General features: G+C 33.6%; 5 protein-coding genes and 1 long non-coding RNA gene across 16 annotated transcripts in view; 4 read left to right on the top strand and 2 right to left on the bottom strand.

The window, feature by feature from the left end:
- The first annotated feature begins 19 nt into the window (after positions 1-19).
- Positions 20-4,618, top strand: LOC126763184 (2-(3-amino-3-carboxypropyl)histidine synthase subunit 1). Of its 2 annotated transcripts, none has more exons than XM_050480469.1 (3): positions 20-146; positions 262-798; positions 2,907-4,618. In XM_050480469.1, exon 3 carries the CDS (start codon positions 2,911-2,913, stop codon positions 4,303-4,305), a length of 1,395 nt encoding a protein of 464 aa, XP_050336426.1. In that variant the 5' UTR covers positions 20-146; positions 262-798; positions 2,907-2,910; the 3' UTR covers positions 4,306-4,618. The 2 variants fall into 2 exon arrangements, with proteins under 2 accessions (XP_050336426.1, XP_050336427.1); XM_050480470.1 differs by having other exon boundaries at positions 27-120.
- A 1,613-nt stretch (positions 4,619-6,231) lies between these two features.
- On the top strand, positions 6,232-13,553 carry LOC126763221 (biogenesis of lysosome-related organelles complex 1 subunit 6). 2 transcript variants are annotated; one of them, XR_007667584.1, is made up of 6 exons: positions 6,232-6,384; positions 6,618-6,929; positions 6,993-7,077; positions 7,931-8,017; positions 8,164-8,340; positions 13,311-13,553. XR_007667584.1 is itself a non-coding variant. In XM_050480530.1 (5 exons), exons 1-5 carry the CDS (start codon positions 6,359-6,361, stop codon positions 8,287-8,289), a joined length of 636 nt encoding a protein of 211 aa, XP_050336487.1. In that variant the 5' UTR covers positions 6,232-6,358; the 3' UTR covers positions 8,290-8,738. The 2 variants fall into 2 exon arrangements, 1 of the variants encoding a protein (XP_050336487.1); XM_050480530.1 differs by lacking the exon at positions 13,311-13,553 and having other exon boundaries at positions 8,164-8,738.
- On the bottom strand, positions 8,410-17,122 carry LOC126763164 (major facilitator superfamily domain-containing protein 6-A). 8 transcript variants are annotated; one of them, XR_007667576.1, is made up of 8 exons: positions 16,972-17,122; positions 16,097-16,260; positions 15,829-16,009; positions 15,100-15,238; positions 13,379-14,228; positions 11,844-12,311; positions 10,878-11,780; positions 8,410-9,494 (listed from the first exon to the last, which is right to left on the bottom strand). XR_007667576.1 is itself a non-coding variant. In XM_050480425.1 (8 exons), the coding sequence occupies exons 3-8, from the start codon at positions 15,890-15,892 to the stop codon at positions 9,421-9,423; spliced, it is 1,788 nt and encodes a 595-aa protein (XP_050336382.1). In that variant the 5' UTR covers positions 15,893-16,009; positions 16,097-16,287; positions 16,972-17,119; the 3' UTR covers positions 8,410-9,420. The 8 variants fall into 8 exon arrangements, 1 of the variants encoding a protein (XP_050336382.1); XR_007667575.1 differs by having other exon boundaries at positions 16,097-16,287; XR_007667579.1 differs by having other exon boundaries at positions 16,968-17,122.
- A 164-nt stretch (positions 17,123-17,286) lies between these two features.
- On the bottom strand, positions 17,287-19,497 carry LOC126763187 (general transcription factor IIE subunit 1). 2 transcript variants are annotated; one of them, XM_050480474.1, is made up of 4 exons: positions 19,243-19,373; positions 18,389-19,082; positions 17,882-18,318; positions 17,287-17,814 (listed from the first exon to the last, which is right to left on the bottom strand). In XM_050480474.1, the coding sequence occupies exons 1-4, from the start codon at positions 19,268-19,270 to the stop codon at positions 17,621-17,623; spliced, it is 1,353 nt and encodes a 450-aa protein (XP_050336431.1). In that variant the 5' UTR covers positions 19,271-19,373; the 3' UTR covers positions 17,287-17,620. The 2 variants fall into 2 exon arrangements, with proteins under 2 accessions (XP_050336431.1, XP_050336432.1); XM_050480475.1 differs by lacking the exon at positions 19,243-19,373 and adding an exon at positions 19,401-19,497 and having other exon boundaries at positions 17,422-17,814.
- Positions 19,498-19,667: 170 nt separating this feature from the next.
- LOC126763241 (uncharacterized) lies at positions 19,668-20,853 on the top strand. Its single transcript, XR_007667585.1, has 2 exons — positions 19,668-19,764; positions 19,981-20,853. It is a non-coding gene; the product is annotated as an uncharacterized LOC126763241 (long non-coding RNA).
- A 2,180-nt stretch (positions 20,854-23,033) lies between these two features.
- The window catches only part of LOC126763159 (F-box/LRR-repeat protein 16), a 198,259-nt gene continuing 194,229 nt past the window's right edge, over positions 23,034-27,063 (top strand). Inside the window, exon 1 of the mRNA XM_050480416.1 lies at positions 23,034-23,730. The gene's annotated coding sequence lies outside the window, so the exon portion shown is untranslated. The remainder of the gene's footprint in view (positions 23,731-27,063) is intronic.

Consider the following 27,063-nt stretch of genomic DNA (forward strand, 5'->3'; position numbering starts at 1 on the left):
TCACAATGTGACAGCTCACTTTGCCATTGACGTGTTTGACTTATTCATGTGCTTCCTGTTAATTTCGGCGATAGTTAGTAAATTTTAACAAAACATCGCGAAATTTAAGTCTAAATACTTGTAAATATTAAACGGAATGCAAAAAAGTGCGATAGTTAAGCTTAACACCGTTTACTATAGTATCAACGTGTCGTAACTTTTTCATTAGCGCTACCGTGATAAAAGGCGAACAGCTGATTTTACTAGTTGCTCTGGTTTCAGGTGCCTACGTGACTCATGAACATGTGCCAATGGTGGACAAACTTCAAAAGCCAACAATAATAACAACAACACGTGCGAAATAACACCAAAAACAAAAGAAAACACAGTGAAGGTAAACAAAAAATGCAACACCAAGCCCAAGCAAAGAAATATTAACGCCGAACGCAAATCAATTACTGCGGCGGTGCAGAGCAAACCAGACGTATATTTTGAGCAAAAGTTTTAAAACAAGTTTGTGTATTAAAAATGACGTTATAATAGTTATAAAATAATAAAACATATTTTATGAATAGTTATTTCGGTTGTGCAAAGCAGCAGTCAACAGAAGAGTACTTAAACAACTTTAATAAATTATCACTAATTGAGTAATACAAATTGTTTGACTACTGTCAGTAGTCAAAAAATAAAGAGATTGTGTAAAGTTTAATAACATAAAGTGAGTTTATTTAACAAAATAAAATAAAATTAAGCTCGTAATTTGCCACAAGCCAAAGCAACAACACTAATCTAAGGCAGCAACAAAAACCAAACACCAAGGTAAGTCTTGCGAAAAGTGCTTGACATCAATCGTACTAAAAATAGCCATATATACTTATCCATACATATACATTTATACATATATTTGTTTGCATAATAGTTATGTATGCCTTGCAATTCAGTAACCGCTAGAAAAAACACCAAATTCATTAATAAGCTTCTGTCTTGTAGAAGATTTTACAACTACGTGACTACAATAAATTTTGCAATTGTTATATTGCTGATTGCTGCATTTAAGTATATTTGCAAATATGTGAATATTTTTGGGCGAGCCCCCTTTTTGAAATTACAACGATACCGCCTGCCGGCGTACCACGTTGAACTCTCAAAGTTTGTTGTGTATCAGAAGGACCGTTTGCAACGCCTTTTATTTATGAGACTTGCAAATGCAATTACTTGTGTGAGCGGATATGTTTCTCTATATCTTGTCTGGAATTCTATATTTTTGCTGGGTTGTTTCTGTTGTAGCCTTTGCATAGTGCAAATTGCTCACGTAGGCCACCGCTTTTTGTGGTATATCCGTATGTACATACACATACATATGTACATATCTAAATACCTATCTACTTACTGCATATACATTACTTTTCTTTGTCAGTTAGATTGTATTCGGGTGTGTTAAATTAGCATTTTCTTAATTAGCTAAAAATACAGACTCGTTTTGTGTTATTGTTTTTGACGGAAATGTGTTTAGTAATTAGTTATAAGTATATCTAAATAAACACCATTAAAAATCGCCGTGCTGATCAGCAAATGTTGTTCAACTTGGTATATAAAACAATTAGTCGTCGCATTTACATATGTACATATATGCAATTAGTTCAGATTTCCGCATCTAGTTTAATTTCTTTGTTTACTTTTAAGAAGAGAGACTAGTATTTTTCCAAATATATATTTTATAATAACTGTTTTTGTGTTAAATATCGAAACTACTTTCATTTTAAAAACCTTATGACCATGTTAACAAACTTTAAGGGGGGGTTTCCCCCTGATTCGCATTAAGCCTTTTACTAAAGAGCTGAAATTGGGTTAATATAGTTATGAATCATCAGTTGTTTGCTTTAAATTATACATTTTTATAAATTTACGTAATAATAAAACCAGTTTTAATGCATTTATATTGAGTGTGTACGCGCAAGAACTTTCAAAAATGCGTCATAAAGTTTAAGAAGTTCAACTTTGTGCTGCACATAACAAAAAAAAATCATAACAACTTCGAAGTTATTACTAAGAACCTTGTGCTGAAAAAGGTGGCATGCATGTATACGTAATAAGAAGTAGTAACGCCTTTCTTTAATTAAAGATTAATATTTAATTAGCAATAATACAAGCAGATTTGTTATACATATGTACATATATATTCGAAATGTATCTTAAGCCCTGAACAGAGGGCAAGTTTGCCACGAAGTTTTGTAACAAACAGAAGGAAACTTTAGAGGCCTTATGAACTATTTATATACATACATATGTAAATAATCAAAGTCTTGAGCTGAGTTAATATACACCGATCTAAAATAATGCCACTGTCAGGATAACGTAGAAATGGGCATGTCCGTCTGTATATGCGCGAATTAGTCCCTCATTTTTTGAGAAATCGATCTCAAATTCCGTTTTCACGCCAATATGAGTTTCGAATCACTATATTATTATTTGATGAGATTTATACACGAAATTTGGCGAAACAACGGTTCAATCTTTGAACAAATATTTTAGATCGGTTTACTATATCATATAGCTGCCATACAAACTCAACCGAAGACAATGTTTTTTCTCGATTTCATTCATAACGTACTAAAATTACAAGTGGAATTGAATATACAAATCATTTTGCGATAAGCAATGTAGTCAAAATATTATTTAACTCTAGAAAGATAACCTTAATATATATTGTATAATTTGATAACAGTGATGATGTCTGTCTGATCTTTGAAGTGTTTGAAGTGAATCGCGTGGCTACAAATAGTAAAGTAGTTTTATTTTATAATTTATTTGGTAAATGACCCAAAATTCCTTTATTTATTCACAAGCATACATAAACTAATTACTAAAAAGTTACCAACAAGTGAAAAAGCAGAATTATTTATTTATATTTTTTTTTCTTATCGCAGCACAATGTTGGATGTAATCCCGCCAGTCAACATGGACTTAACACTTAAAGAACCTGCCACTAACGCCACGACCAACAATGAAATCGTTGTGGTGCGCGCCAAGCCGAAGAAAGTCTTCAAGCCCAAAGCGCGCATCAATCGCATTCCACAGTCACTGCTCGATGATCCAGTGCTGCAGAAGGCCATCGATCGTCTGCCATCTAATTACAACTTTGAGCTGCACAAAACCATCTGGCGCATACGTGATATGAAAGCTAAGCGCGTAGCATTGCAACTACCCGAGGGACTGCTTATGTATTCAATGATTATTGCTGATATAATTGAACGTTTCACCGATGCCGACACCGTCATCATGGGTGACGTCACTTATGGCGCCTGTTGTGTGGACGATTACACCGCCAAGGCTTTGGGTGCTGATTTATTGGTGCATTATGGACATAGCTGTCTCATACCGGTCGATCAGACCAGTGACATTAAAGTACTATATGTCTTTGTGGATATTAAAATTGATCCATTACATTTCATCGATTCCGTTAAAATGAATTTCAAACCGACTGATGGCCAAATTGCGCTCGTGAGTACAATACAATTTGTGACAACGCTACAAGCGGCTTCCGCCGAGCTTAAAGCAGCTGGCTATGATGTGATTGTGCCACAAGCGAAACCCTTAAGTCCCGGAGAAATATTGGGTTGCACATCGCCTGAATTGCCTGCCACCGCTAAGATGCTGATTTATCTCGGCGATGGTCGTTTCCATTTGGAATCGTCTATGATAATGAATCCTACTTTGAAAGCATATAAATATGACCCTTATGATAAAAAATTCACCATTGAGGAGTATGATCATCGCGCTATGCAGTCAATACGTTATCGCGAAATTGAGCGTGCACGCTCTGCCAAGAAAATTGGCATTATTGTCGGTACTTTGGGCAGACAAGGCAGTAGTCGTGTGCATAAATTTCTCGAAAAGCGTTTGCATGCCAAAGGTTATGCTACAACAACAATTTTGTTATCTGAAATATTTCCACAAAAGTTGGCGCTCTTCGCCGGCATTGATGCATTTGTGCAAATTGCGTGTCCACGCTTATCCATAGATTGGGGCACCGCCTTTGCCAAACCATTACTGAATCCATATGAACTGTCGGTTGTGTTAGGTGATGTCGAGTTTACGCCACATAACGTAGCACCGAAAAACAATGCGTACCCAATGGATTTCTATGCGACCGGCAGTCTGGGTCCATGGACACCTAATTTTAAACCACCAGCTGTGGGTGAGTGTGATAACAACCCGTCTGAGGCGTGTTGTGGCCGCTGTGTGCGTGCGGAATTGGAAAAGGACAACAACGATGCAGCACGTGCAGCCACGATAGAAGACATATTGGACTTTAAGAAAGGATAAACGTAGAAATTCTTCAAATATAGGAATTAAATCAACGGGTTTACCTATGAACTGCTTTAGATTTAGTTAGTTTCACCGAGTGTTATAATTAAGCGCAAGTGTTTGTTATTTGCATAAATTGAAAAAAGAAAAGAACAACAATGACTTATCGAAAGCCTTTGAAATAAGAAATAAATTATATTATTATAGTTAACATACAAATCATTATGGAAAGGTTTTTATTTGCATTTTATCTTTTTTTAATGACTTTATTTTAGTTTTTTCATGTTTGCAATTATTTTTAATTATATAGCTACACTTGTATGTAAAATAATTTATACATTTTAATTTAGTTAGCTTCATTTATTTAATGCTTAGGTTTTTACATCGCGAAAATATATGAAATATTTTGTGTTTGCATGACATGTATAAAAAAAATACTAAAAAAATACATTATATTATAAATTATGTATGTAAGTAAATGCAGTGACATGCTGAATAAACAAATTTGAAGTTAATAAAAAAAAAGATTTTTATTACCTGTATCAACGGGAAATTGTATTCATAATAATAATTAAATGTTGGATATTGCACAATCTTATATATAACTTCTACGCCATGTAACAATTTGGTAGCGCTATGAAAATGGTGTGAGTATTTTGCATTCAAACGCGAAATTTCACTCTCCATTCACTAGAATTTTGCATTTGGTTAGACACTACCTTCATGGAAGTAAATGTAATTTATTCCTTGATATCGACATTTTATGTGTAAAGTAATTATTTACTGGTAAGCAATATCACAATCTCTAATTTTGTGTATTTCTGATATAACACTTTACACACCAGTCTTTTCAAATTTTGTATTCATTCCATCGCGCTTTGATCTTCTTTGCCACGCTCCTGTCCAGATCGTCATATAGACAAACCACGGGTTTACCAAAGACGAACTCGTGTTCGGGTGACAACCGTACACGACTTTTGGCCTTTGTGACCTGGCACCCAATAGAAGTGGAGTCGCGTATGCTTGCCCACACTATTCACTGCTGTCCTGCTTCGCAAAACACTTCTACCTTATATGCGAACTGACATAACTGCCTTGATTGCTGCTCGACTGTCCACGTAGAGTTGTTTTTATTGCATTAGAAGCAAGCTTCGCTGCTTTCCCATTAGTAAACTCTGTCCTCCATTTTCGGTATATAAGTTTAATGAGTTGCACGCAGCTAAAATACTTTTACGGCAACCATCTCTTTCGATATATACTCTAACATTCCCAATTGAAAAGTAGGACGATGTAGTCGCTGCTTTCACATCGCAATTACCCCACGAGCCTATGTTATGATTCTAATGTAAATTCTCCTGCAGCCAGTGGTTCTCCTTGCCCGAAGTTTTGTAAATTATTAGTAACAGTATTGCCTACTACATAATTCGTTCTTAGCCATTTCTATGTGTGTGTACAATAAGTCGCTATTTGTGTTCAAAAAACACTGGCATAATGTACAGTAAATTTAATGGCTGATTTGTATTTACGTATGTACATTTCTATTATTAATCGATGTTTACTCTGAATGCTTTGAATAAAATGTTTGTAAGGAATAAATTGAACTCGTCCTTACCGAAGGGATTTAGATGCAAATCAGGAAATTGGATGCTTTGACAATTTCGTCTTCATTAAATTATATTAATTTGTATGAAATCGCATTCCTTAATTTGTAAAATATTATATTTAGCCGGAATTTATTCGATATTAATTATTTATATCACTTCCTAAATATTAATTTTAATCAATCGTTCAGAGACTATAGCATATCCGTTTCCGTGAGTAAATTGTTTGTTTCTCTTTGAAGCGTATCAAAAGAAAATCAAAAAAAACCCCTATTTTTTTCTATCGTCTGGCAGCACCTACTATTGTTTTTGTTTTTCCCACTCACATCATTTTTATACTTTTATTCTATCATTCTTAAATTTTCTTATTTGTTGTCGAAATTTCTTTCCCTAATTAATACAAAAAATATCTGGAAAAATCGTATCATCATAATATAATTATTAAATCTGCACTAGCAATTCTACATAAAATGCTGAAAAGTAGTAATTTAGAAAGGTGAGTGCTTTAAAATAAGATTCTTAATCAAGTTGTTTTGCAATGCCTTCCAAGAGGGTCGACAGCTACAAGTGACAACAATAACAACAAAGTCTTTAAAATATATGAATGTAGGTCATAAAACGTTTTGGGTGCTCGGTAGGCTCTGCCTAGTGATAAATTCACGCAATCAACCAGTGTTTTTAATTTATCAAGCAATTACTAAAGCAAATGCTGTATTTTCATGATTTCAGTATTATTAATGCCGTGGAAGCGGAAGGTCAGCAACCGAACAACGCAACTGATTTGCAACAAGTGGCCGTAACGCTGCATAACAACAACAGCTTCAGTGCAGATGAGACTATATCACAAGTGAATAAAAACACCTTCACATCGTCCAATGGCATTGGTAAAAATAATAACAATGAGGATTATAATACCGTTCGAACAACAAAAACAACTGATGAATTGCCCGATTCATTGGCTACCAAGCAGTTGGCCACAGGTCTCTTGCAAATTTTTGAGCCACCATTAGTAAAAGCACGCGGACAATTGAAGGAACTCATGTAAGTTGCATGAATTTTCGTTTTGAACCTACACGTACATTTTTAATGAACTTATTCTTAAAGTGGTAAACAGAATAAAATTTACATTGATTTATCGGCGGAAAAATTCAAATTGGATAACGCTGAGACGGCGAAGCTGCACGAAATGGTGAGTGAATTTGAATTGAAGTCTGAATTTCATTTGTGGAGTTTCTATTCACAGTTATGTATAGTACACATATATGCAAATATTTGTTTAGAAACTTCGAAGTTAGTTTATCAGCACATTTTTTGTGTTCGAGATCTATTTAATTTATTAAATACAATTTTTCGTCAGTCTTTTTGAATATACAAATATGCGAAAATTTATAGAATCTCTTAAAGTTGCTAACCAAACTAGCTGGAATTTTATCATAGTTAAAACAGTAGAACGTTTATGGCAGCTGCTTATCGCAGAGCATTTCGTCTAGCATTAATTAGCTGCAATTATAATAAATAATAATAATTCTCCAATGTTGCTTAACGAGCCATTGTGATTTTATTTTTGATATGGTATTACTTTTATACCCTTTGCCGGGAAAATTGTAACACCCAAATGGTAATGTTGGAGGCCCTATAAAGTATATTAATAAATGATCAGCGTGACGAGCTAAGTCAGTTTAGCCATATCGGTCTGTCTGTAAATACGCGAACTAGTTTCTCCCTTTTTGAGATATCGAACTGAAATTTTGCACACGTTACCCTTTGTCGAATCGCTATAAACGAAAACTTTTTTATTTGTATAGATATCTGCACAAAATTTGCCATAGATTATTGTCGAAGTCAACGTTAAAACTCCGAAGAAATTGCTCATATCGGGCCAATTTATCATATACAAACTGAACAAAACAAGCAATCAAATTGAAATTCTTTTATGGACTCTATTGTAGAGTATTATAGCTTCGGTACAGCCGAAATTGACGTTTTATATTGTTTTATTACTATTTTACTTTATTGCTCTCACTGCTATTGTTTTATTTCAGATGAACAATGTGAAAATTTATCGGGAAAAGTTGGTTAAGATTAAAAAGCAAATGCAAAACATTTATCAGCGCACTAAAGTACTGAAGGTAACTATATACAGCATTGAAATTGTAAATCACACTTATATTTTAAATATTTACAACCTCTTGATTGTGTTGAGATAAGTGTTTATCTTAGAAAAAATAAGAATTTGCAGAAAAAAATTTACAATAAATTTCATCTAATTAAACAGAAACGCGCAATCCATGTGCAGGCCTGCAAACATAAAGAGCTACAACGCAAATTACAGAAACAACAACAAGAGGAGGCTTTAATCGCGAAACAGCAACAAACGCAAGCTGCGACGCAGTCGGAATGAAGTCACCAACAAGAGTAGTCAACGTGTTACGAAAGCCTTCTGGGAATTTTCGTATGTAAACTTGTGTTAGAAAAATATATACATATATGTATGTACATACTTATATCAAAGACTTGCATATTATTTTAGTTAAAAAGTAAAATTTTATATATTTTATATTAAATATACATGAATACAAATAATTGAAAGAAAAATAATGCCCTTGAGCGCCATGCCTTATCGTATACAATTTATGCTTAAGCTATAAATAATGCATGTTTAAAAATACTATAATGCTAACAAATTTAATTTAATTTTCTTTTTTTTAAGTTTTTGTGCCCATTAAAAAATTTGTGCACAAAATTCAAATGCTTTGGTTTTGCAGCAACGAATGACGGTAGTAAAATTATCTCACACAATTGTTTACCAATTAAAGATAACTAAATAATTATAGAAAATATTAAATATTACAGATGTAGATATGTATTTAGCGATTACAAGCCAATTGCACATATCGTAAGTATTTTGTAAACAGAAACACTATTTCAATTAAGAGTACATTCAGAAAAACACATTAACACAGTAATTAACTAAGCAAGCATGAAGAATACTAGTTAGCACTAACCTAAAGCTTTGTGCACTTAAAGCAGTTTTGACATTTGTAAGATTATTTTAATTACTAATTGCTTAATTAATACAACATAACCAATATTTTAAAACTTTTTATACTAACATAGTTTGTAAACACTAAGTATAGAACAAAATAATGCCTCTTGTATTGATATTTAAAACACAAAAATGCTTTGCTTGAAACAAAAACAAAAAAATAGTGAAAGAGCACCAAGCATGCCACAAAAATAACAGCTAACTTACAAATTTTAACTATTTTATAACATATAAATACTATGTTGTTCTATTAACTGAGTTGGTACACGGCTTTCGCGTTAGCTGCGTGTAATTGCCACGCCTAATAAGTACGCAACAAGTTGAAAATGTTCACAGCTCAGGGTAAAATTAAAACTTCAAAGCAAGTGCAGGTAGCTAAAACACGTTCCTCAGCCATATAAAATACCGGTACACTGCAAGACTGTTAACGCCAGAAAAAACTGTTAAACAGTTGTTTAGCATCTCTAATGTAATCGAATCACTTATTTATGGGACAATACTGTATTCTGGATCGTTGAGCATATGCATTGCATCATTGGGCGTCAAATATTTAACAGCGCCTGCAAGTGTGTCGAAACGAGCGTTAAATAAATGAAAAGTAAATAAATAATATATATATATATACATATATATAAGAAAATCAGGTAAGTTAAATATACAATACAACAAAATACAAAATGCAAATTATACAGAACGTTCTCCAAAGAAAGTCAATTTACATACAAATATACGTCGGTAATGGTAATTGCAACATTTGATTTACATCCTCGTTTGCATGCAACACATTTATTCAGCTATGTGTCGCGATATTTCTCAGTATATCCGTATGCATGTATGTACAAGTAGACAGGCGTTGACAAATAATTGTAATATTTATTAGCACAACTTAGATAAGGTTTTCCAAGTGTAATACAAAATATTTATGGTAGGCAATAATAGCTCACAAGTACATAAATTTAAGTTTTGTTCATAGCAGCTGACTAGTTAAAAGTGTGCAGCGCACAATTGGAAATAAATGCCTAACAAAGTAAATAAGATAAGAGCGTGTAAGTATAATAGGTGATTAGAGATTTCGAAATTGGGTTAAAGTAATAGAGAAAGTTTTGAAATTGACACTGATAGTGGGATCTACGATATTTCTTCAACGATTTTGCTTTCAAAATAGTATACATAGCAAAATTGTAGTTTTAATTTTTTTCTAATAATTGTTCTGTCAAATTTTCGTTAAAACAGCAGAAATTTTTAAAATAGTACATTGTAAACATAATATTAATTTCTGTACAATAAACCAAAAATTCAAAACTTGGTGTTGCTGTATCGACAAAATTATATTATTTTAGTTACGTTTTCCACGTTTTTTTTAATTTAACTTTTAATCCAAAATGTTTGAAATAGAAAATTTGCAGCTATGCGCCGACTTAAAAATAGTAATTGTTATAAAGAATAAACTAACGAGAAGTTTTTCTAAAACTGCTGTGTTGATAGTTCACCAATTATATAACAGTAAACCCACTATATGTACTTCGATTTTTGAAAAAATAAATATATGTACTTAGGGTTGTAGCGGCAGAATTCTGCCGAGTTGACAGTCCTTGGCCGGATAAAAATCCGGGTCCGTTCCGGTTACGTAGACCCGACTGTCATGGGAACGGATATGTACTTAGGTAAATTCGTTCTGTTATATTCTATAATGCTCAACAAATCTCATCAAGTTACACTAAATTTAATAACACAAAAATATCAAAGCAAAAGCTAACATGCCTGAGAGAACAAATATTTCGAATATACTAAAAATTACTTTCGAAATTACACATATGTATGTATTTAAACATTACAATTTCATGAATACACATACTTTCAAAGCACTAACTAAATAACGAAGCCTGCATGCAAATACTTCAAAAATACTTTCAAAAATAATTAATTTTGATTTTTCGAGTTACCTGATATTGATATTGTCGGAATTGCCATTTTTATACTGGCGCACGAGCATTTTGTATGCCTTTTCTACTTTAGGAAATCTTTTACAGTTTTAATGTAATTAAATTTCATTTATTAAAATTGACATTTTTTGTATAAAAATACCAAAAACCTTGAGAGAAGTCACTAATTACTGATTTTTAATAACAGTTAGTTTGAAATTTGATGAATTTTTTTGGAATAAAAAACTGTTCGGACAGTCATTTGAGCACTTATTATATGACTACACTGAAAAACACTGAGTTATTTTCTTTATAGTACTGAACAGCTGACCTCGTTTTTCAATTATAAATTTTCTTTAAATTTACAGTTGACCTTGCTTTTCAATAATCAAAAATCTTAAATAAGGCCACACGATATGTAGCTAAAAGCGCTATTAGTGTGCAATTAACCCTATTGCAAATTATGTATAAAAACTTTTATGGTGAACAATAACGCGTAAATAGCAAGTTCACTACTTTAAAATTATTATTTACACCAAAAGTTCTTTTTGAGTACCAAATTGTCTTCATACACACTTTCTTCACGCTTTAAATTCAGCTTAAGTCAACATCTGTGAACTCAGCGGCAACACCCTTTGAGTTCGTTGCATCTACAGTCCAAATTTTACCGTCTTCTTCAGGTAAATGTTTCACTTCCGGTATAACATTGTCTACTATAACCGTTTGCTTACCATTAGCATCGGCATCGCCTTGCCCAGTGCGCTGCAAATGCCACTGCACCAACACATGCACGATAAATGCAATAAAGGCGAAAATGCCGAAAATTAGGAAAGTGCCACTGCCGCTGACAGCGGCAAATAAATTACCCGCGATAAGGCTGCCCATAGATACACCCACACCTTCAAAAATGGCACCGACTAAGCCCTGTGTGGTAGAAAAATTTATTTACAACCCGATTTGTTGTTAGGCATGCATCACAGTACTTACCTGCATAGTCGCCTCAGTGCCGCGAGGTGCCACAATACTGGCATACGAAGCCATGGTGGCGTAGAAAATACCGAATGTGACACCGTTTAGCATTTCAATGGGTAATACCCACCATGGATCGACCAACAGCGAATAGAGTATGAAACGCACACCGAAAGCAAAAAGCACTAAACTCATAGAATTTATATGACCAATCTTACGCAATATCCAGCCGGAGAGGAAGAAAAAGGGCAATTCACCGCCAAAACTTTGTATACCCATGGCTATGCCTTCCAGTGTCTTCATGGAATTCTGACAACCCTCCAGTTTTTCACCCAACTCATCCAAATGCATGAAGAGAAAATTCCAAACGAGCGCCGTGCAAAGGCCAATCGAGATACACCAAATAAAGAAGATCACACAACGAATGGAGAGAAACATTTTGCCAACATCTTTGAGTATGTTGGGAGAGAGGTGTGTTTGCGTATGCTGTAAAAGTATTGGAGATGTATAAGTAAACAAATAATAGTAAAACAGGAAAAAACAATAACTTTGGTTGGTATAATTCCGTTCACAAATAAAAAAATTTGCCATACAAAAACTTAATTGTGATCGGTCAGTTTGTATGGCAGCTATATGCTATAGTGGTCCGATTGAACAATGTGTAAGAATATTGTACCTTTGCCTTGGACAATAACACATGCCAAATAACATAAGTACATATCATCACCTAAAATGCAAAATGACGTAACAACATTTTCGGAAATTTACAAGGGAAAGAATAAAACACGTTATAAAATGGAAGATGAGTGAAACAAAATGTAAATATTGGTTAGAGGTAATGCACCGCGACCTAGGAGTTTGCCGGGCGCTACTGAGGTGATGTGATCCCTGCTGATAAAAATGGAATCCAGGGCCTTAAGCCTTTTTCCACAGATTGCTGTGCAATCCAGGATTAGGTGTGCTGATGTTTCCTGTTCCAGGTCGCAGAACCGGCAGTTAGCACAGGAGACTATGCCCATGTTGGACAAGTGCTTCCTGAGCCTGCAGTGCCCTGTTATTGGTTAAAACAGGGTTATATCTGATAGCAGAACCTAAAAATATTGGACATATGTATGTATGTAATTTGAAGTAGTGGACCGTAATCAATGAAACACTCAATTTCGAAATGTTTGATCATACGTTATCTTGCATTTTAGGTGACGATATGTATTTTGTCAAATGAAAAATTTCCCATACTTGAACTTAATTTTGATGGTTCGCAAAGTATAGTAGTCCCATATAGGCGATTTCGACAAATGAGCAGCTTATTACGGCGAAATTTCATATCGATAAACGGGCAGACAGACATGACGAAATCGACTCAGCTCGTCACACTATCCACATATGTATGTAAGTATGTACATATACATATGTATATATATTAACATATGGCAAACTTAATACATATACCCGATTCAAAGAATTATAAAACAATATTTTTTGCAGAATACAATTTTATAAATTATGTGTCAAAATTATACTCACCACACTCAGCAATACACTCATACGCTTACCTTTAACTTGGTAGACGCGACCAAATCGAAACCTATTATAACCAATGTCATCCAAAATACGACTGTATAGTCTTTATTTACGCTACCGTGCGACATTTGATCCACCAGCACACCGGCAATAATGGAGAACACACCAAAACCAATGGAACCATATAACCTTTGCTTGCCATATAAATGATGACGATCGCCCAGTATTGAAAAGCATATCGCATCACCAATGCTCACCACCACCGCCATACCGATCCAACTTACGATGAGCATAATGAAGAAATACCAAAACTGATGCATACCCCACACATCAGCATTACTGATCGCTGTGTTTTGTGTTAATTCACTTTGGAAATAATCATCATTGCATTCTATGTTACAGCTTGTATTGAATAACGGTTTATCATATGGACAATTTAGTGTTATATTTTCACCATTCATTTGACCTCTATCGTGTGGTATGACAAAGAATAAATGATCACCTGGCATCTCCATTTTACTCATGTCCAGAAAAGTGGTGAAATTTAGTTGGGGGCTGTTGCGATCGGGACAAGTAACGTTTTTGTTGTTATTGGTTGTACTATTGTTGTGCAACCAATTATCACAAACGAAATCCATTTTTTCTGGATCTGCTTGGCAATATAACTGACACGTTAGCACCCGATCACCATAGTAACTCTCTAGATTGTTTTCTATGCACTTATCAAATTCGGAATAGTATTTTAGCGTGGATGCGCCGCCGTGACAATTAAATTCCATCGTGGGCAGTGCTTGTGGAATAGTTGGTGTGAATTGTATGAGGAAAAAGGCTATAGCGGTGAGCACTTCGCCGATGAGGAAAAGTGTGCGATGGCGTTGGTAGCTGAAAGTATGTTTTGAAATTAATTTATTAATCACGAAGGCATTCAAAAAAAAAAAAAAAACATTATTAACACAAATTTTTTTGTGAATTAGGTCACCGATTAATGCTGTTGTTGTAGAAAATCATTTTTAGATATATCCGGGTACGTTTCGTTTACATTGATTAATTGTGAGACAAATGATATCTCGAAAATAAATAGGACCATATAAATAATATACTTATATAATCAGCGGGTTGAGTTGAGCGGTTTCAGCCAACCCCGCCAGTCTGTTTGCTATATACATACATATACCCGAGCTAGCATACTAGACATCGATCTGCAATCTTGCACATGTCTTTTTCTCCCCAAGAGACGGCTCATTAGTGTACATCGCCGATATCGGAGCACAAACTGACCGATCAATATGAAGTCCTTGTATGGAAAATTTGTATATTTGCTGATATATTCACGAAATTTGGCATGAATTATGGTCCGAGGCCACGCTATCATCCACTAAGAAATTTACATCGATTTTTCACATCGAACTACTATAGTTGCCATACAAACTTTACAATCAAAATCAAGGTTTTGTATGAAAAACTTTTCTACTTTACATGATATCTTCACGAAATTCGTATTGAATTTTTGTTTAAAGCACGGTATAATCTCCGAACAAATTGTTCGATTGGACCACTATGGCATTCAAGTTCTTTTATATATTTTTTTTGCTTACGGAAGTATTATATATAGCTTCGATGCTGAAGTTAACGTTTTTTCTTTTTGTATATCATCAATAAAATATTCAATATCAGTTGGTCTACCTAACGATCAGCAACAAAAACATATGCCTATCCCATCAATAAAATATTTAAAATCAATTGATCTACCTACCGATCAGCAATGAATCCAAAAAGCGGCTTGGCAAGCATGCCAACAATGGGCAAAATTGTATACATAGTACCAATGACCACTGTAGAGAAGCCTAATTGACGCGCCAATGTGGGCATAAAAGGCATTACCGGCGCCGTTCCTGCATAAAGAAACAAATTTTAAATCACCAATTTATTTCTGATATTTTTGATAGTGTACACGGTCATATCTTTAAAAGTATGTGTGTACAATTAAGTAAAATATCAAAATATATCACAAAAGTGTATTAATTATTAGGATGCATATGTCCATATGCGTATACATTATAAGTATATATGTATGTATATACAGTTGAACATGTGCATATTTATCAAAATATACATATGTACAAATATAATATAAAGAGTATAGTGAAGTGGGTGATAACCAACTAAATGAACTGAAGTAAATTGAATTCAAATTGCAATCACAGTGAAAATATTTCAAAACTAAATATGGTATAGTTTATAAAAAAGCTTATACAGAGATATATATGTATGTATGTATGTATATTTGTGCATAGTTGCATAAATAAATCACAATAACAGAATATGGTATTAAACCCTTTTGAATAGATAGCTAAAAAATGGCACTTTATGATTTGAAGCATATTACATATTCGTATAGATAAGGGTGCAATAACGTTATTGAATATTTTTTATTATTTAACAAAGAAATTAGCACAATTTTACAGTTAAAAAAAACTCTCACCTGCATTGAAAAAGAAATAATGCCCCTTCATCGGCAGCAGCTCCTTGTCAATTTTCGGTGCCATCGCTGCTCGTCTACGTTATGCCGCTCCAATGTGAACAATTCCAACGGTTAATTGTTACTAATTTTTATTGTGTGAGCAAGCCTCCTTGGCGTGTTTGAAATTATCTTGCACGAGTACCTGTGTCACGAAAGTATTTTATTAATCTTTTTACGTGATATTTGCATCTTATTGTAACATTTTATTATCATTTTGGTTTTCACTTACCGTTGATAACGCTAGACGCTCTAACGTACATAAATAGAAGTGATAACTATTGGTGAATTGTAGTCTTTAAATAAAATGATGTTTTTGACGAGTCCGCAGTATATTAAATGACTAGTTAATGTCAATGCGCCGACTTCTTTAATTCCAAATTAAGCGTATAATGCCTGTAAGCAGTTATCATTGCCTTATTGCTGCGTATACAATAATTAACATTATTTACTTAAAATATTAAAAGATATATGTAGTTATAGTAGGAGTTAATGTGCTCAAGTTGTGTTTATTTGCTGAGGCGCGCACTTTCATGCAGTCTTCAAAGGTTTTTGAATTCAAGTATGCGATAGTGTCATATTACACTAAATATGTACATATATATATGTATATATGTATGCATCAAATTACTCAAATCACTTTGTAGACTGAGTTAGTGCAATCAAATGTATCTAGCATGCTAAACATATTAAAACGGCCTTTGCACTTATGTATTTCGAATCTTGTTGTAAATATTTTATTCAGTCACTAACAGCTGATTAACTAAAATAAAGTAACAGTTATGTGTGGGTAATACTAGCGTAGTATTTGTACTGCAACAATTAAGCTTGTAATTTTAATAATATTTCTAAATACTACAAATGCTCGGAGGTAAGTACTTTGACTTGTGACATTCTTTCGTAATAAAAAGCGTTATTATACACTATAATTGTCCAAACATGCTTAGCATTAGACCCACTTGTTTGAATTGCACAATTTTCTCACATGGCATCCGCCGCATATCCTCACACTTTCTTATTAGAACTTTTAGTGTAACACGTTAACTTGCCCACACAGATGACAAACTAATAGATTGCGTGCAGAAATGTCGCTTGATTCTTACTTACACTGTGTTGCGTTTCATTCAATTTAACATTTTTAAATAAAATGTGTGCTAAATGATATTTAATAGACACTTGTCCGAGCGTTAATACATTTCTATTTGGTTTCACGAAATGCAATAACGAAAGTGGGCAATTAAAAATGCTGAAATGTCAGAAATGATTGAAATGTCAACGAATCGGATGCTCGATGTTGCTAAAGTGCGAGTTGTGCAATAAACATACGCATGAGCATCTCGAAACATGTTGCTACGAAAATTCAACTCAAGTGTCCAGTGTAGGCGTAAACAAATATTATTTTTTCATTTAATGGCTATTTATTATTAATGTTTAAGTCAATTCGCACTTATTTTTTAATTTATAGAATAAATTAATGCTTATATTATTATTCAACATATTCATTTATAACTTATGCTGAACATTTATTTTGTAGTTGACATAATTTCAAAACAAAAAAAAATTAGCTTCATATTTATTATTTTTTTTTTTTATATTTGTGGTGTGCTATTGTATGCAACGAAATTTTCGGAACTTCAGCAGCAAGTAAAACCAAATTAAATAAATTGCAATATAATTGGAAATAAGATTTAACTAGTAAAAAAATATACATAATTCCAACTTTACAGTCCATGCTTGCCTCTACAGGCACTTGGCTTTAATCATAAATATGGCTGTAATGCTGCTGATAAACGTGTATATAGTTTTCCTTCTCTTGCTGTGTCATTTGAGCTATGAGTTCGTCATTGATTTGATCTATTGGATGTGGTCGTCCGGCAACAAGCACCGTAGGAACATCGTCGTCTTCATCTTCTGATTCAGAATTGATATAGTTGTTGTAATCAACTTTCGCTAAAGTTACAAAATATTTTGTATAATAACTTTGCAACAAAAGCACGTTTTAAATTTTTATACTCACGTATTTTAACATTATCGATATCTTTGTCATCATCACTAGAATCACTGGAGTCCGCATTCGAAGAACCATATTTAAGGCTTTTCGTTAGCGCATCCTTTTGATTAGTTTGCTTCTCGTGTTGCAATAGCACCGACATAATATCTTCATTCTCTTTTTTACTGCGATTATTGGTTGCACCGCCCACATTTATCGTATGTTGTGTGGATGATTGTGCCGCTTCATTAAGTATGGCCTCGGTGGCATCATGAGGTTCCTCCGTTATAACCGTACTCTCGGTCATCCATACAGGACGTGCCTTACGCTCGGTAACCGCCTCCTGTATCTCACCGCCAATACTAACATCGACGCGCGTCTCTTCCACGGCAAAACCTTGATTGCGTGTTGCCTCGCCTGACCATTGCTGACCATCGGGCCGTTGATTCTGTGGCTTCGTAATGCTAAAAAAATGTACATTATTGAAAATAAAAAAAATATTTTAACTTCGTTTTTAGCAGTAACTCAGCATACCCGCGTATTGTGTCGATATCCACAGGTTCAGGCTCGAGTATTTCTGGCGCTAGCTTAATGCCTTCCACTTCGCGTAACAAATCGTAGAGTGGTTGCAATTGTTCGTTGAAACGTGCCAGCATTAACCGTGAGTCTTTCTTTGGCATTGCCGAGCTGTCTTCCTCGACAGGGCTACCGCAATAGGTGCAACGGAATTCTCCAGTGTTGAAGTCGAACAACTGATCGGCTTCAAGATCAGTGAATGTCTTATCGCAGTTTGTACATTTAAAGCTAGCACGACTTGTGGCATCACGTTCTTCTGTTTCCATGCGTTTACGCATCAAATCCAATTTATATTTAACAACATTCACAAAAGTTTTATAATTAATAAAGTAGTAGTTGACCTTTTGTGCCTTGCCATCGGGTCCGGTCTCCATTTTCAAGCGTATCTGTATGAATTTGTCATTGCGTAACGTCGATATGCGCGCACGCATTTGTTTCTTTTCGAAGCGTAACAGCTCCGCAATATCGTCTTCCTTCATGCAAGGATTACGCACCAACATATCAATGATGAGTGCATCTTCAATGGAATAGAAGCCGCGTACCACAAGACGTGCCAATTGTTTCAAACTACTCGGCACTTCGGTAACATACTTGGTTTCTTTGGTATTGGCCATGCTTTGAGGGTCGTAATTTAAATGCGTAGTTTTATTAGCTAAAAACATTAAATTAGGATACAGTATTTTATTTTCATTTTCACATTTTTGCCCTGTGGCAATAAAAGTTTATGGGGGTTCCGCTACCCTTTCGACCCTACGTTTACATTGCACTGTAATTTGCAACATGTTTTACCGCGTCTGCGCGATGAAATTCACCTTGTTTGGCTACATGTCGCTGCAACATTTGTCAATACAACAACAGCGCTGTGTATTATCCCCGCTCAGCAACATGACAGGGAGGTGGAAACCGAATAAAAATTCAGTTCTGTGACGCGCGCATTCGGGTGAAAACAAAGAAAATTCGTGAAACTTACCTCGTTCGTCGATGTTCGCAAAAGATGCAGTGAATTTTCGCCTTCGAAGATTTTAGGTTTCCTTCTCGTTTCCTGACTGAATTTCATAAAATCCTTATAGTACAATGCATTGTGCTTTGGATGGTGATAAATTTGTTTGGATCGGCGAGTTAAAAGCAATGAATATTTAATAGAAACGTTCACACGAAACGCGATTATGCCGTCGCCGATAACAGGGTGTTGCAAAGGCATGGTGCTGTCAAATCGACTGCGGTACCAATTCTGTTACGGCAAGCGCTTATGACAGTTGGCAGTGTTCATAGCGTACTGGAAAGCAATTTGCGAACACACGTACCAACTGTGTGGGAATTTTGCATTGGAAGTGGTAAGCAATTTTATTTACATTTGAATAATTTTGTTGATTTGTTTTGGTCAATTTAATTTGTACTTTTTAAAAAGTAGAAGTAATAATAATTTACCTCGGCAAATGGCAAAATTTTTTAACGAAAAAAGTATTTATAAATGCAAGTGTTTTGCGTGAAATATGTTAGTATTGTTTAGAAAAATACATGCAAAAGTTAAACTTCTTGTATTTTTGCAGTGGAAACTATGTTGTGGCGTACAATTGGCTTCTTGGAAGTAAGCATCTCAACAACGACAAGGGATTGTACCGGATTGTATATCCACCCTAGCACTGTAAGCTTTGGCGCAAAAACGTTTAAAAAGTTGCTTTATCAAACTACCACAACAGAAAATTATTTTTGCAGTAAATTTTATGATAACACCTAGTGAGCGTTTCAAAGAAGATACTATCTGATACCATTTGATTTTGATTTTGCAGATTGAAATTTGATTCAAACTAATTAAAGGCAGGAAAAAATTGTTTCCTACATTGGTACGACCTTTTTTATGTTCTTGTGAAGTTTGATCTCCATGTGTCGAAAAGTGTATAAAATGCATTTTTTTTTGGTAAATTTATCCGACTTTGCATAAGTTTTGTGCAATTGGTGTGCAAGCAATTTCTAAAAAAAATTCTTTTGTATGTTTATTAATTTCATTTGTTTAGCAAAAAACAAAATCAAATGTATGTATTAGAATATGTGTACTAAAGGGTATGTTAAAGTTACCATTACTTCACGTCAGTGAAGAAAACTTTGTAAGTCATGTCGGACCAGTTGACTGACAGCTAAAAACTTTACGAGTCAACAAAGTTAAATATTTGAACACAAACAACTAACCATATGGTGCTAAAATGAAATAAACATTAATTTACTAGGAAAGTCATCATTTATTAAATAACCAGACGGAAGAATCAAATCGAAAGAGTTGGTTTAACTTCGTAGTAGCGGCAGCTGCAACTAAAGTAAACTTGAGTAATGAAATTCCAACATACAAATACATATGTGAGAAGTACGAAATCAACATGCTGTTGTTTAAAGCAAATAAAAGTGAAGTGACTAACACAAGGTAGAAATATTACAGGCAGACTAGCGCTATTTCCGTAAAACATGTATGCATATTTGTCTGTTGCATGCTTCAAGGCGCTTATACACTGTGTGCTGCCGAGTGATTCGAGCGAAATGCATAATTGTAAAGTATGTATTTACTTTTTAGTATGAAAAAGATGTATGATGGTGATGCAAACACGAATGCATGCATATGTATCTATGTACGTACATATGTATATACATAGTATGTATATATTATGATATATGCATTTGCAACCCTTACTGCTGTACAAGTGTCTTTGCGTTTGCACACTTATGACCGCTTGAGTAAATAATAAATGGGCCAGACGTAGGCGTCATTGAGTCTGGGCTGCATTAATAATTCGCGAAGTAGAAAGGAAAAGGAAATACAAAAACAAATTTCTTTTGGAATGACGTTGAGCAGGCAAGAGTGGGCGTTGAAGTCAGATGCCATAATTTCTGTGTACATTTATTCGTATTTGCTCGCATATTCTTATACACGAAGTTTTTGCTTAGGAAATGGGTGAGTAAAGAATTTCAACGCGTTGAGTATATTTGGCGAACGAAATGCCTTCGTTATGGCATCAGACTTATTTTTGTGAGAGATGTTTGTAACTTCGAAAACTTTTGTGTATATTTTTATTATTTACCCATAGTTTAGGATGCACAAGTTGTGAGTAAACCTACACTGGGCAGTTGTAACTCCATTTCGAATTGCAAGATATGTAAATAAAGAAAATTTAGATACAATTTTTTTAAAGAATGTGTTTTATTAAATTTAAAAGTTTTTTTTTTTACTCTTAGAATGTTTTATGAAATTAAACGAAATGTTTTGGAGTAAGTAAGTATAACTCATCTACTATAGAAAAGTATAATAATTTTGTTCACCTAACGATTGTACATATCACCTAAAACCAATATAATAACAAATAATATCTACATATATATGTATCTATGCATACAAATGTATATAAATTATCAAGATGACGAGACGAGTTGAAATTAATAAATATTTAGATATCTTGATGAAACTTGATATACGCGTTCACTGCCAAAAAGTAAAGACGAGTTCTTTGGCGCCATTAAAAGGAAATCAATAAAGTGATTTTATAAGTGTAATTGGGCACAGAGGATCGCAGTAGCAAGGGCATCTGTGGGCTAAAAATTTTGTAATCAATAACTAGAGGACTTTAAAGGAGTCAGGGTCAAAATTGGACAATGGGCCTTATGTATGTATGTATTTCAATGGCTTTAATCTTTGCAAGTTGGAGGAGTATGATGTATATAAAATGTTAGGTTTTCTATTTAAAAAAAAAAATTTTTTTTTTATTTTTTTTATATTTTTTTTTATATATTTTTTTATTTTTTTTTATATATTTTTTTATATTTTTTTTTTTTTATATTTTTTTTATATTTTTTTTATATTTTTTTTATATTTTTTTTTATATTTTTTTTTATATTTTTTTTTTTATTTTTTTTTATATTTTTTTTTTATTTTTTTTATATTTTTTTTATTTTTTTTTATATTTTGTTTTTATTTTTTTTATATTTTTTTAATTTTTGTAAGTTTTTTGTTTTATTTTTATATTTTTTATTGTTTTTATTTGGCAAGTTAATAAAAATGGTCATTTCATAATAACAAAGTTTCAAAAATAGTCGAACTCAACGAATTTCGAAAGGTCTCATTTGTACATCAGCATCTCATTCTTTTAACAAAAACTAACTGCCTCCTGGATTTTGTTTCCGTTTTTATATCGAAGTTTTAAGTAGAAACTTGACAGTTATACAAGGTACGAACAACGAATAACTGTCAAATTCAAAGATCGAATAAAATGTTTCGCAATATTTTCGCACATAAAGTCTGCGCAGGTTCTCAACTGAGAGCCTCTTATTCGGAGTACACACAAGCAAAGCTTCCCTGCACATCCGCTCACACAAGTAACAGCCGTGGGGTTGCGCTCTCAGAAATAACCCAACGAAACACACCTGTGCCTAATTAGAGAAAGGGAAGCACATTTCATACGCATACACGTCAAATTGGAAAATAACAACAAATACAGTGCGCATGTGCCCTCACAAGTGTATTTGTTTGCAGCCTCGCAGCTCTTTCGAACAACCATTGAGTTTGCCTCGATTATTTGCCTTTCGAAATTCTGTCTTTCACGCCAACAAAGAACACTTTGAATGCAGTTTCAAGTCGTGCGTCCAGACATTCGGAGTTAATTCGCAGTCAGTTCGCTAACAGCTGAAAGTGACCAATAAATAAGTAAAAAAGTAAATAAGCAATTCTTGTGGCACACACAAAGAAAAAGCTTTGAAAAGTATCTGCAAATAAATGACAGGTCACAAATAACATATTGTTGACAGCATTGTTGCTGTTGTGGCACAAAACGGAAAGCGGAAATTATTAGCGGAGCTGGCAAAGCTACTCGTAAATCGTAATTAAAGCAAGCGCTTGAAAATAACTGCAATACAAAATTTTGTTGTGTAAAAAGTGGACGCCCTTAAAGAATTTGAAATGTGTTGCAAGTTTATTGTGGTGGCAAGTGGTGGTGTGGGCCAGCTATAAAGCTTAGCGCAAATGTGTTTCGGGGTGGAAAGGCCATTCGGTGTGTAGCATTAGCAGCAGCAGCACCGTCTGCCAGTTATTTAAATAATTGATTTTTATTGTATGTGCGTGTGTTTTGCTTTGTTCAGACGACCGGTGTGAATAAAAGTAAACAGCAGGCGTCTATTAATATTATTTAATATAGTGACAGCGTATGTGTGCAAATAATTTTTGGAAATATTTCTATTGTGTAGCTACGTCTGCGAGAGGTGACCCAACGGCGGCAGCAGCAGAAAAAGCGGCAACGTGAGTGACGGCGTCGTGCTACAATCAAGTATGTTGAAAAAAGCTACCCCTTTACACTCGTAGACAAAGTTTAATTTTTAACTTAAGCGTAATACAACGTTAATTTAGTGAATTAATGGTGAATCGCAGAATTTTTGTTGCTATTGTGAGAGATATGTTCTATGAGCTGATTGAAAATTACATAGTTTGTTGTTAGTGAAAGGTTTCAGCGTTTTTTAAGTATATAATAATATGTACAAAGTTAACAAAAATGTTTAATACCATGACAAGGGTTTCATATCCGCAAAGTAAAATATATTTTACTATTTTCGAAGACATATTTTTTAAATAATTTTTTTTTGAGTTTATCAGTGGAAAACAACGAATTTTAACTACACACATATTTTGTTTTACACCACAAAACAATATTTTTAACTTTCTAATCCTCCTGGAATTTTAAGATAAAATATTTTTTTGGGCTTTAATGAATTAGGAAACTAAAATAATTTTAAAAACACAGTTGTTTATTGCGTGATAATGTTTTTTAATTTTTTTATTCGTTCTACTACTTCAATCTGCCGCAACATTTCCAACATTTTCCAAGCGTTTTGTTATTAAAATATTATTTTATATCAGGGTGTTCGAAAACATACAATAGACGATAACATTCTAGTAGAAATAAAAGTTGCATGCTGCAGAAAGGTTTGTAGGTTTTTTTTGAAACAAAAAGTGAATTATTCTCAACAGTTAAAACAAATTGTTTTGCGTGTAATCAAAGTTGGTGACCTTTATAAAAGAAAAATGTAATAAATTTCATTAAAAATTGTAAATTTTTTGAAAGTAATGATGTCTACATAAAAATTGCATGACATGCTTTGTTTGGGATAAACTCATAAGCTACCGAATCGGTTTTAGAAAGTGTCCAGATTGAATAAACTAAATTTCTCAATCTCAATTATGTTAAAATTCAAAACCGTTAATAAATTCATTAATAAAACAAGTAAAGAAAGTCTAAGAACAGGTGTTGGAAAAACTTTATCATAAAAAATTTGTGAAATATTTAAGGGGGAAGCCTGCTTTAGAGGCTTAAAAAATCGACTTTTTTAAGAATTTTTTTGGGAGGGAAAGAAATAAGCTTATAAAAGCGAAATTTCGAGGACTTACAGTTATTATATACTTAAACATCATCCGCTAACTTTTTGAATACGAAATCTTTTATATTCTGCCTTTGGGAAGCAATTGCTCGATGAATCTCGCAGGTGCATTTCCCGGAATTTCTATCTAAAACAAAAAATTCAAAGAGATTCGTATTTGTTAATAACTTATCTCCTAGTTAAATTAAGAAAATTCCAATAAATATGTAAAATTAATTAAAAAAATTATGAAATTGAAAAAAAGAGGTTTTTGACCAAAAAATTGTAACCTTTGTTGTTTAAGAATATGTTCAAACTTGACTTTCTTTTCTCAGTTTTTTTTTTAGTTTAATGCCAAATATAATAAGCCTTGCCCCAATTCAATACGACTTTTAGTTTTTTTTTCTATCCAATTAAGAAAAATCATAAACATGAAAAACCGAGAGATCACGCGTCGAAGTTTTCGCTTTCTGCCCAAGTGCTCATATTCTCGGCCACTATTTCCCCTCTAGCTTCGACAATATTTCGAATTTCCATCTATAACTTTGGGGACATATTCTCAGACATTTTTTAAAGAGATTGAAGCAAAAAAAATCGTAGCTTCTAAAGCAGGCTCCCCCCTTAAACATTCATTGTTCGAAGAAATCGTGTATGGATTTCAACCAATTTTGATATTTTATTACGTTCTATTATAGGTCATGATACTAGTTTTATTGCCATATTTTAGCTAGTCTAGTCAGCTAAAATTATATTAAAATCATCTTCAGAAGGTATATATATATCTGACATAATTTTAATCGAAGAGGCTTCATTAATATATTGAGTTGATATGCAAAACTTCAACTAGAGGATCGGAATTGATTCATTTAGCGATTTGTGGTTTGGACTAATCAATTCCTCTCATATAATTAATTTGATATATTTTAAACAAGCTAAACAATTTAAAGAAAGGTGGAAAAACGAAAATCACTATATTGGGTAAATTTGGAGCAAAGATATGTATATGTATAGTATATGGCATTCAATTGGTTGACCAATTTCACATATTTTCGCATTAAACTTAAGTTTTATATTAGGTATATGGTAGATAGGACTAGTATTGACCCGATTTTATCTATTTCTGGCATTACTTCAGAAAAGATGCTCTTTGAGTTTCATTAACGTACGTCGCAACCGTGAACAATATGTAAGGAGTAAAGTTAACCGGACGTTTGAAAATCCAGATATTAGTTATATGAGGGCAAGGGCAAGTTTTTATCCGACACCATTTTAGGAACAAAGACGCATTATTTCTAAAAAAAAAGCTCACTCGATTTTATTAATATAACTCATATATTGGCCGATATGGGCAGTAGTTCGAAAATCTTTCTATTAAATGGCTCAGGGAAGTATTGGCTCGATTCCACTTATTTTTGACACACAGGCATACATTTATCAGGAAAGGATTCTATCCGAATTTTAATAATATATTTCACAACGATATTTTTAGTAGAAAGTCAGTCAAAGCCACTGGGTTCCATATTTTCGGTATCTGATCAAATAATCGTCCTTCGAATGTTGGATTCTGAGCAATTTTTGCTCGTCAGTCAATTTGTGCGGAACAAACCGTGCACACACCTTTCGTAAGCCAAAATGTTCGGTCAAAATGCGATAAATCGATGTTTTGGAGATTTTCAATTCCATTTCCATGAATTTCAATGATGATTTCGGCTGATTTTTGATGAATTCACGCAAATTCGATTGAATTTCCGGTGATCATGGATTTTGATTGGCCCACATGTTGATCGTCATTTATGTCCTCACGACCATTTTGAAAACGTTGAAAACACTCGTGCACTCTGCTATGGGTTAAACAATTATCGCCATAAACTTCTTTCATCAATTGAAACATTTCTGTAAAAGTTTTACCAATTTCAAGCCAAAATTGAATGTTGACTCTTTGCTCGAAGCTCATTTTCGCACCGATAACACAAATATAATGACACTTAAAACGCAATAACTTCACTTCCAATTAATGAAATGTCATGAAATTCACTTCACTGGATAATCGATAAAGATAGCAGATTCTAACGCACTAGTCGACATATTGATGGCGCCACCAGGGGGCGCTAGATTCACATTCAAAAAAAATCCTCTTTACTTTGGAACGCACCTTGTACATTTAAGGCATTATTTATCAGTTATTAGAAAGTGAAAGAATGATATGGAATTTAAAATTGTATTATATGGAAGTAGGTGTGATTGTTGCC

The sequence above is a fragment of the Bactrocera neohumeralis genome, chromosome 6 (assembly GCF_024586455.1).
Source record: "Bactrocera neohumeralis isolate Rockhampton chromosome 6, APGP_CSIRO_Bneo_wtdbg2-racon-allhic-juicebox.fasta_v2, whole genome shotgun sequence".
NCBI classification, from domain to species: domain Eukaryota; kingdom Metazoa; phylum Arthropoda; class Insecta; order Diptera; family Tephritidae; genus Bactrocera; species Bactrocera neohumeralis.

Coding starts and splice junctions, on each gene's coding strand:
- LOC126763184 (XM_050480469.1), top strand. CDS start 2,911: ATGTTGGATGTAATCCCGCCAGTCAACATGGACTTAACACTTAAAGAA.
- LOC126763221 (XM_050480530.1), top strand. CDS start 6,359: ATGCTGAAAAGTAGTAATTTAGAAAG. Junction 6,385..6,617: donor AAAAGTAGTAATTTAGAAAG/GTGAGTGCTTTA, acceptor TCATGATTTCAG/TATTATTAATGCCGTGGAAG. Junction 8,018..8,163: donor AGCGCACTAAAGTACTGAAG/GTAACTATATAC, acceptor CTAATTAAACAG/AAACGCGCAATCCATGTGCA.
- LOC126763164 (XM_050480425.1), bottom strand. CDS start 15,892: ATGGCACCGAAAATTGACAAGGAGCTGCTGCCGATGAAGGGGCATTAT. Junction 14,229..15,099: donor TTTGGATTCATTGCTGATCG/GTAGGTAGATCA, acceptor ACATACTTTCAG/CTACCAACGCCATCGCACAC. Junction 9,495..11,587: donor AGGCGATGCCGATGCTAATG/GTAAGCAAACGG, acceptor ACACACTTGCAG/GCGCTGTTAAATATTTGACG.
- LOC126763187 (XM_050480474.1), bottom strand. CDS start 19,270: ATGTTGCAGCGACATGTAGCCAAACAAG. Junction 18,319..18,388: donor GATATCGACACAATACGCGG/GTATGCTGAGTT, acceptor ACATTTTTTTAG/CATTACGAAGCCACAGAATC. Junction 17,815..17,881: donor TATCGATAATGTTAAAATAC/GTGAGTATAAAA, acceptor TTGTAACTTTAG/CGAAAGTTGATTACAACAAC.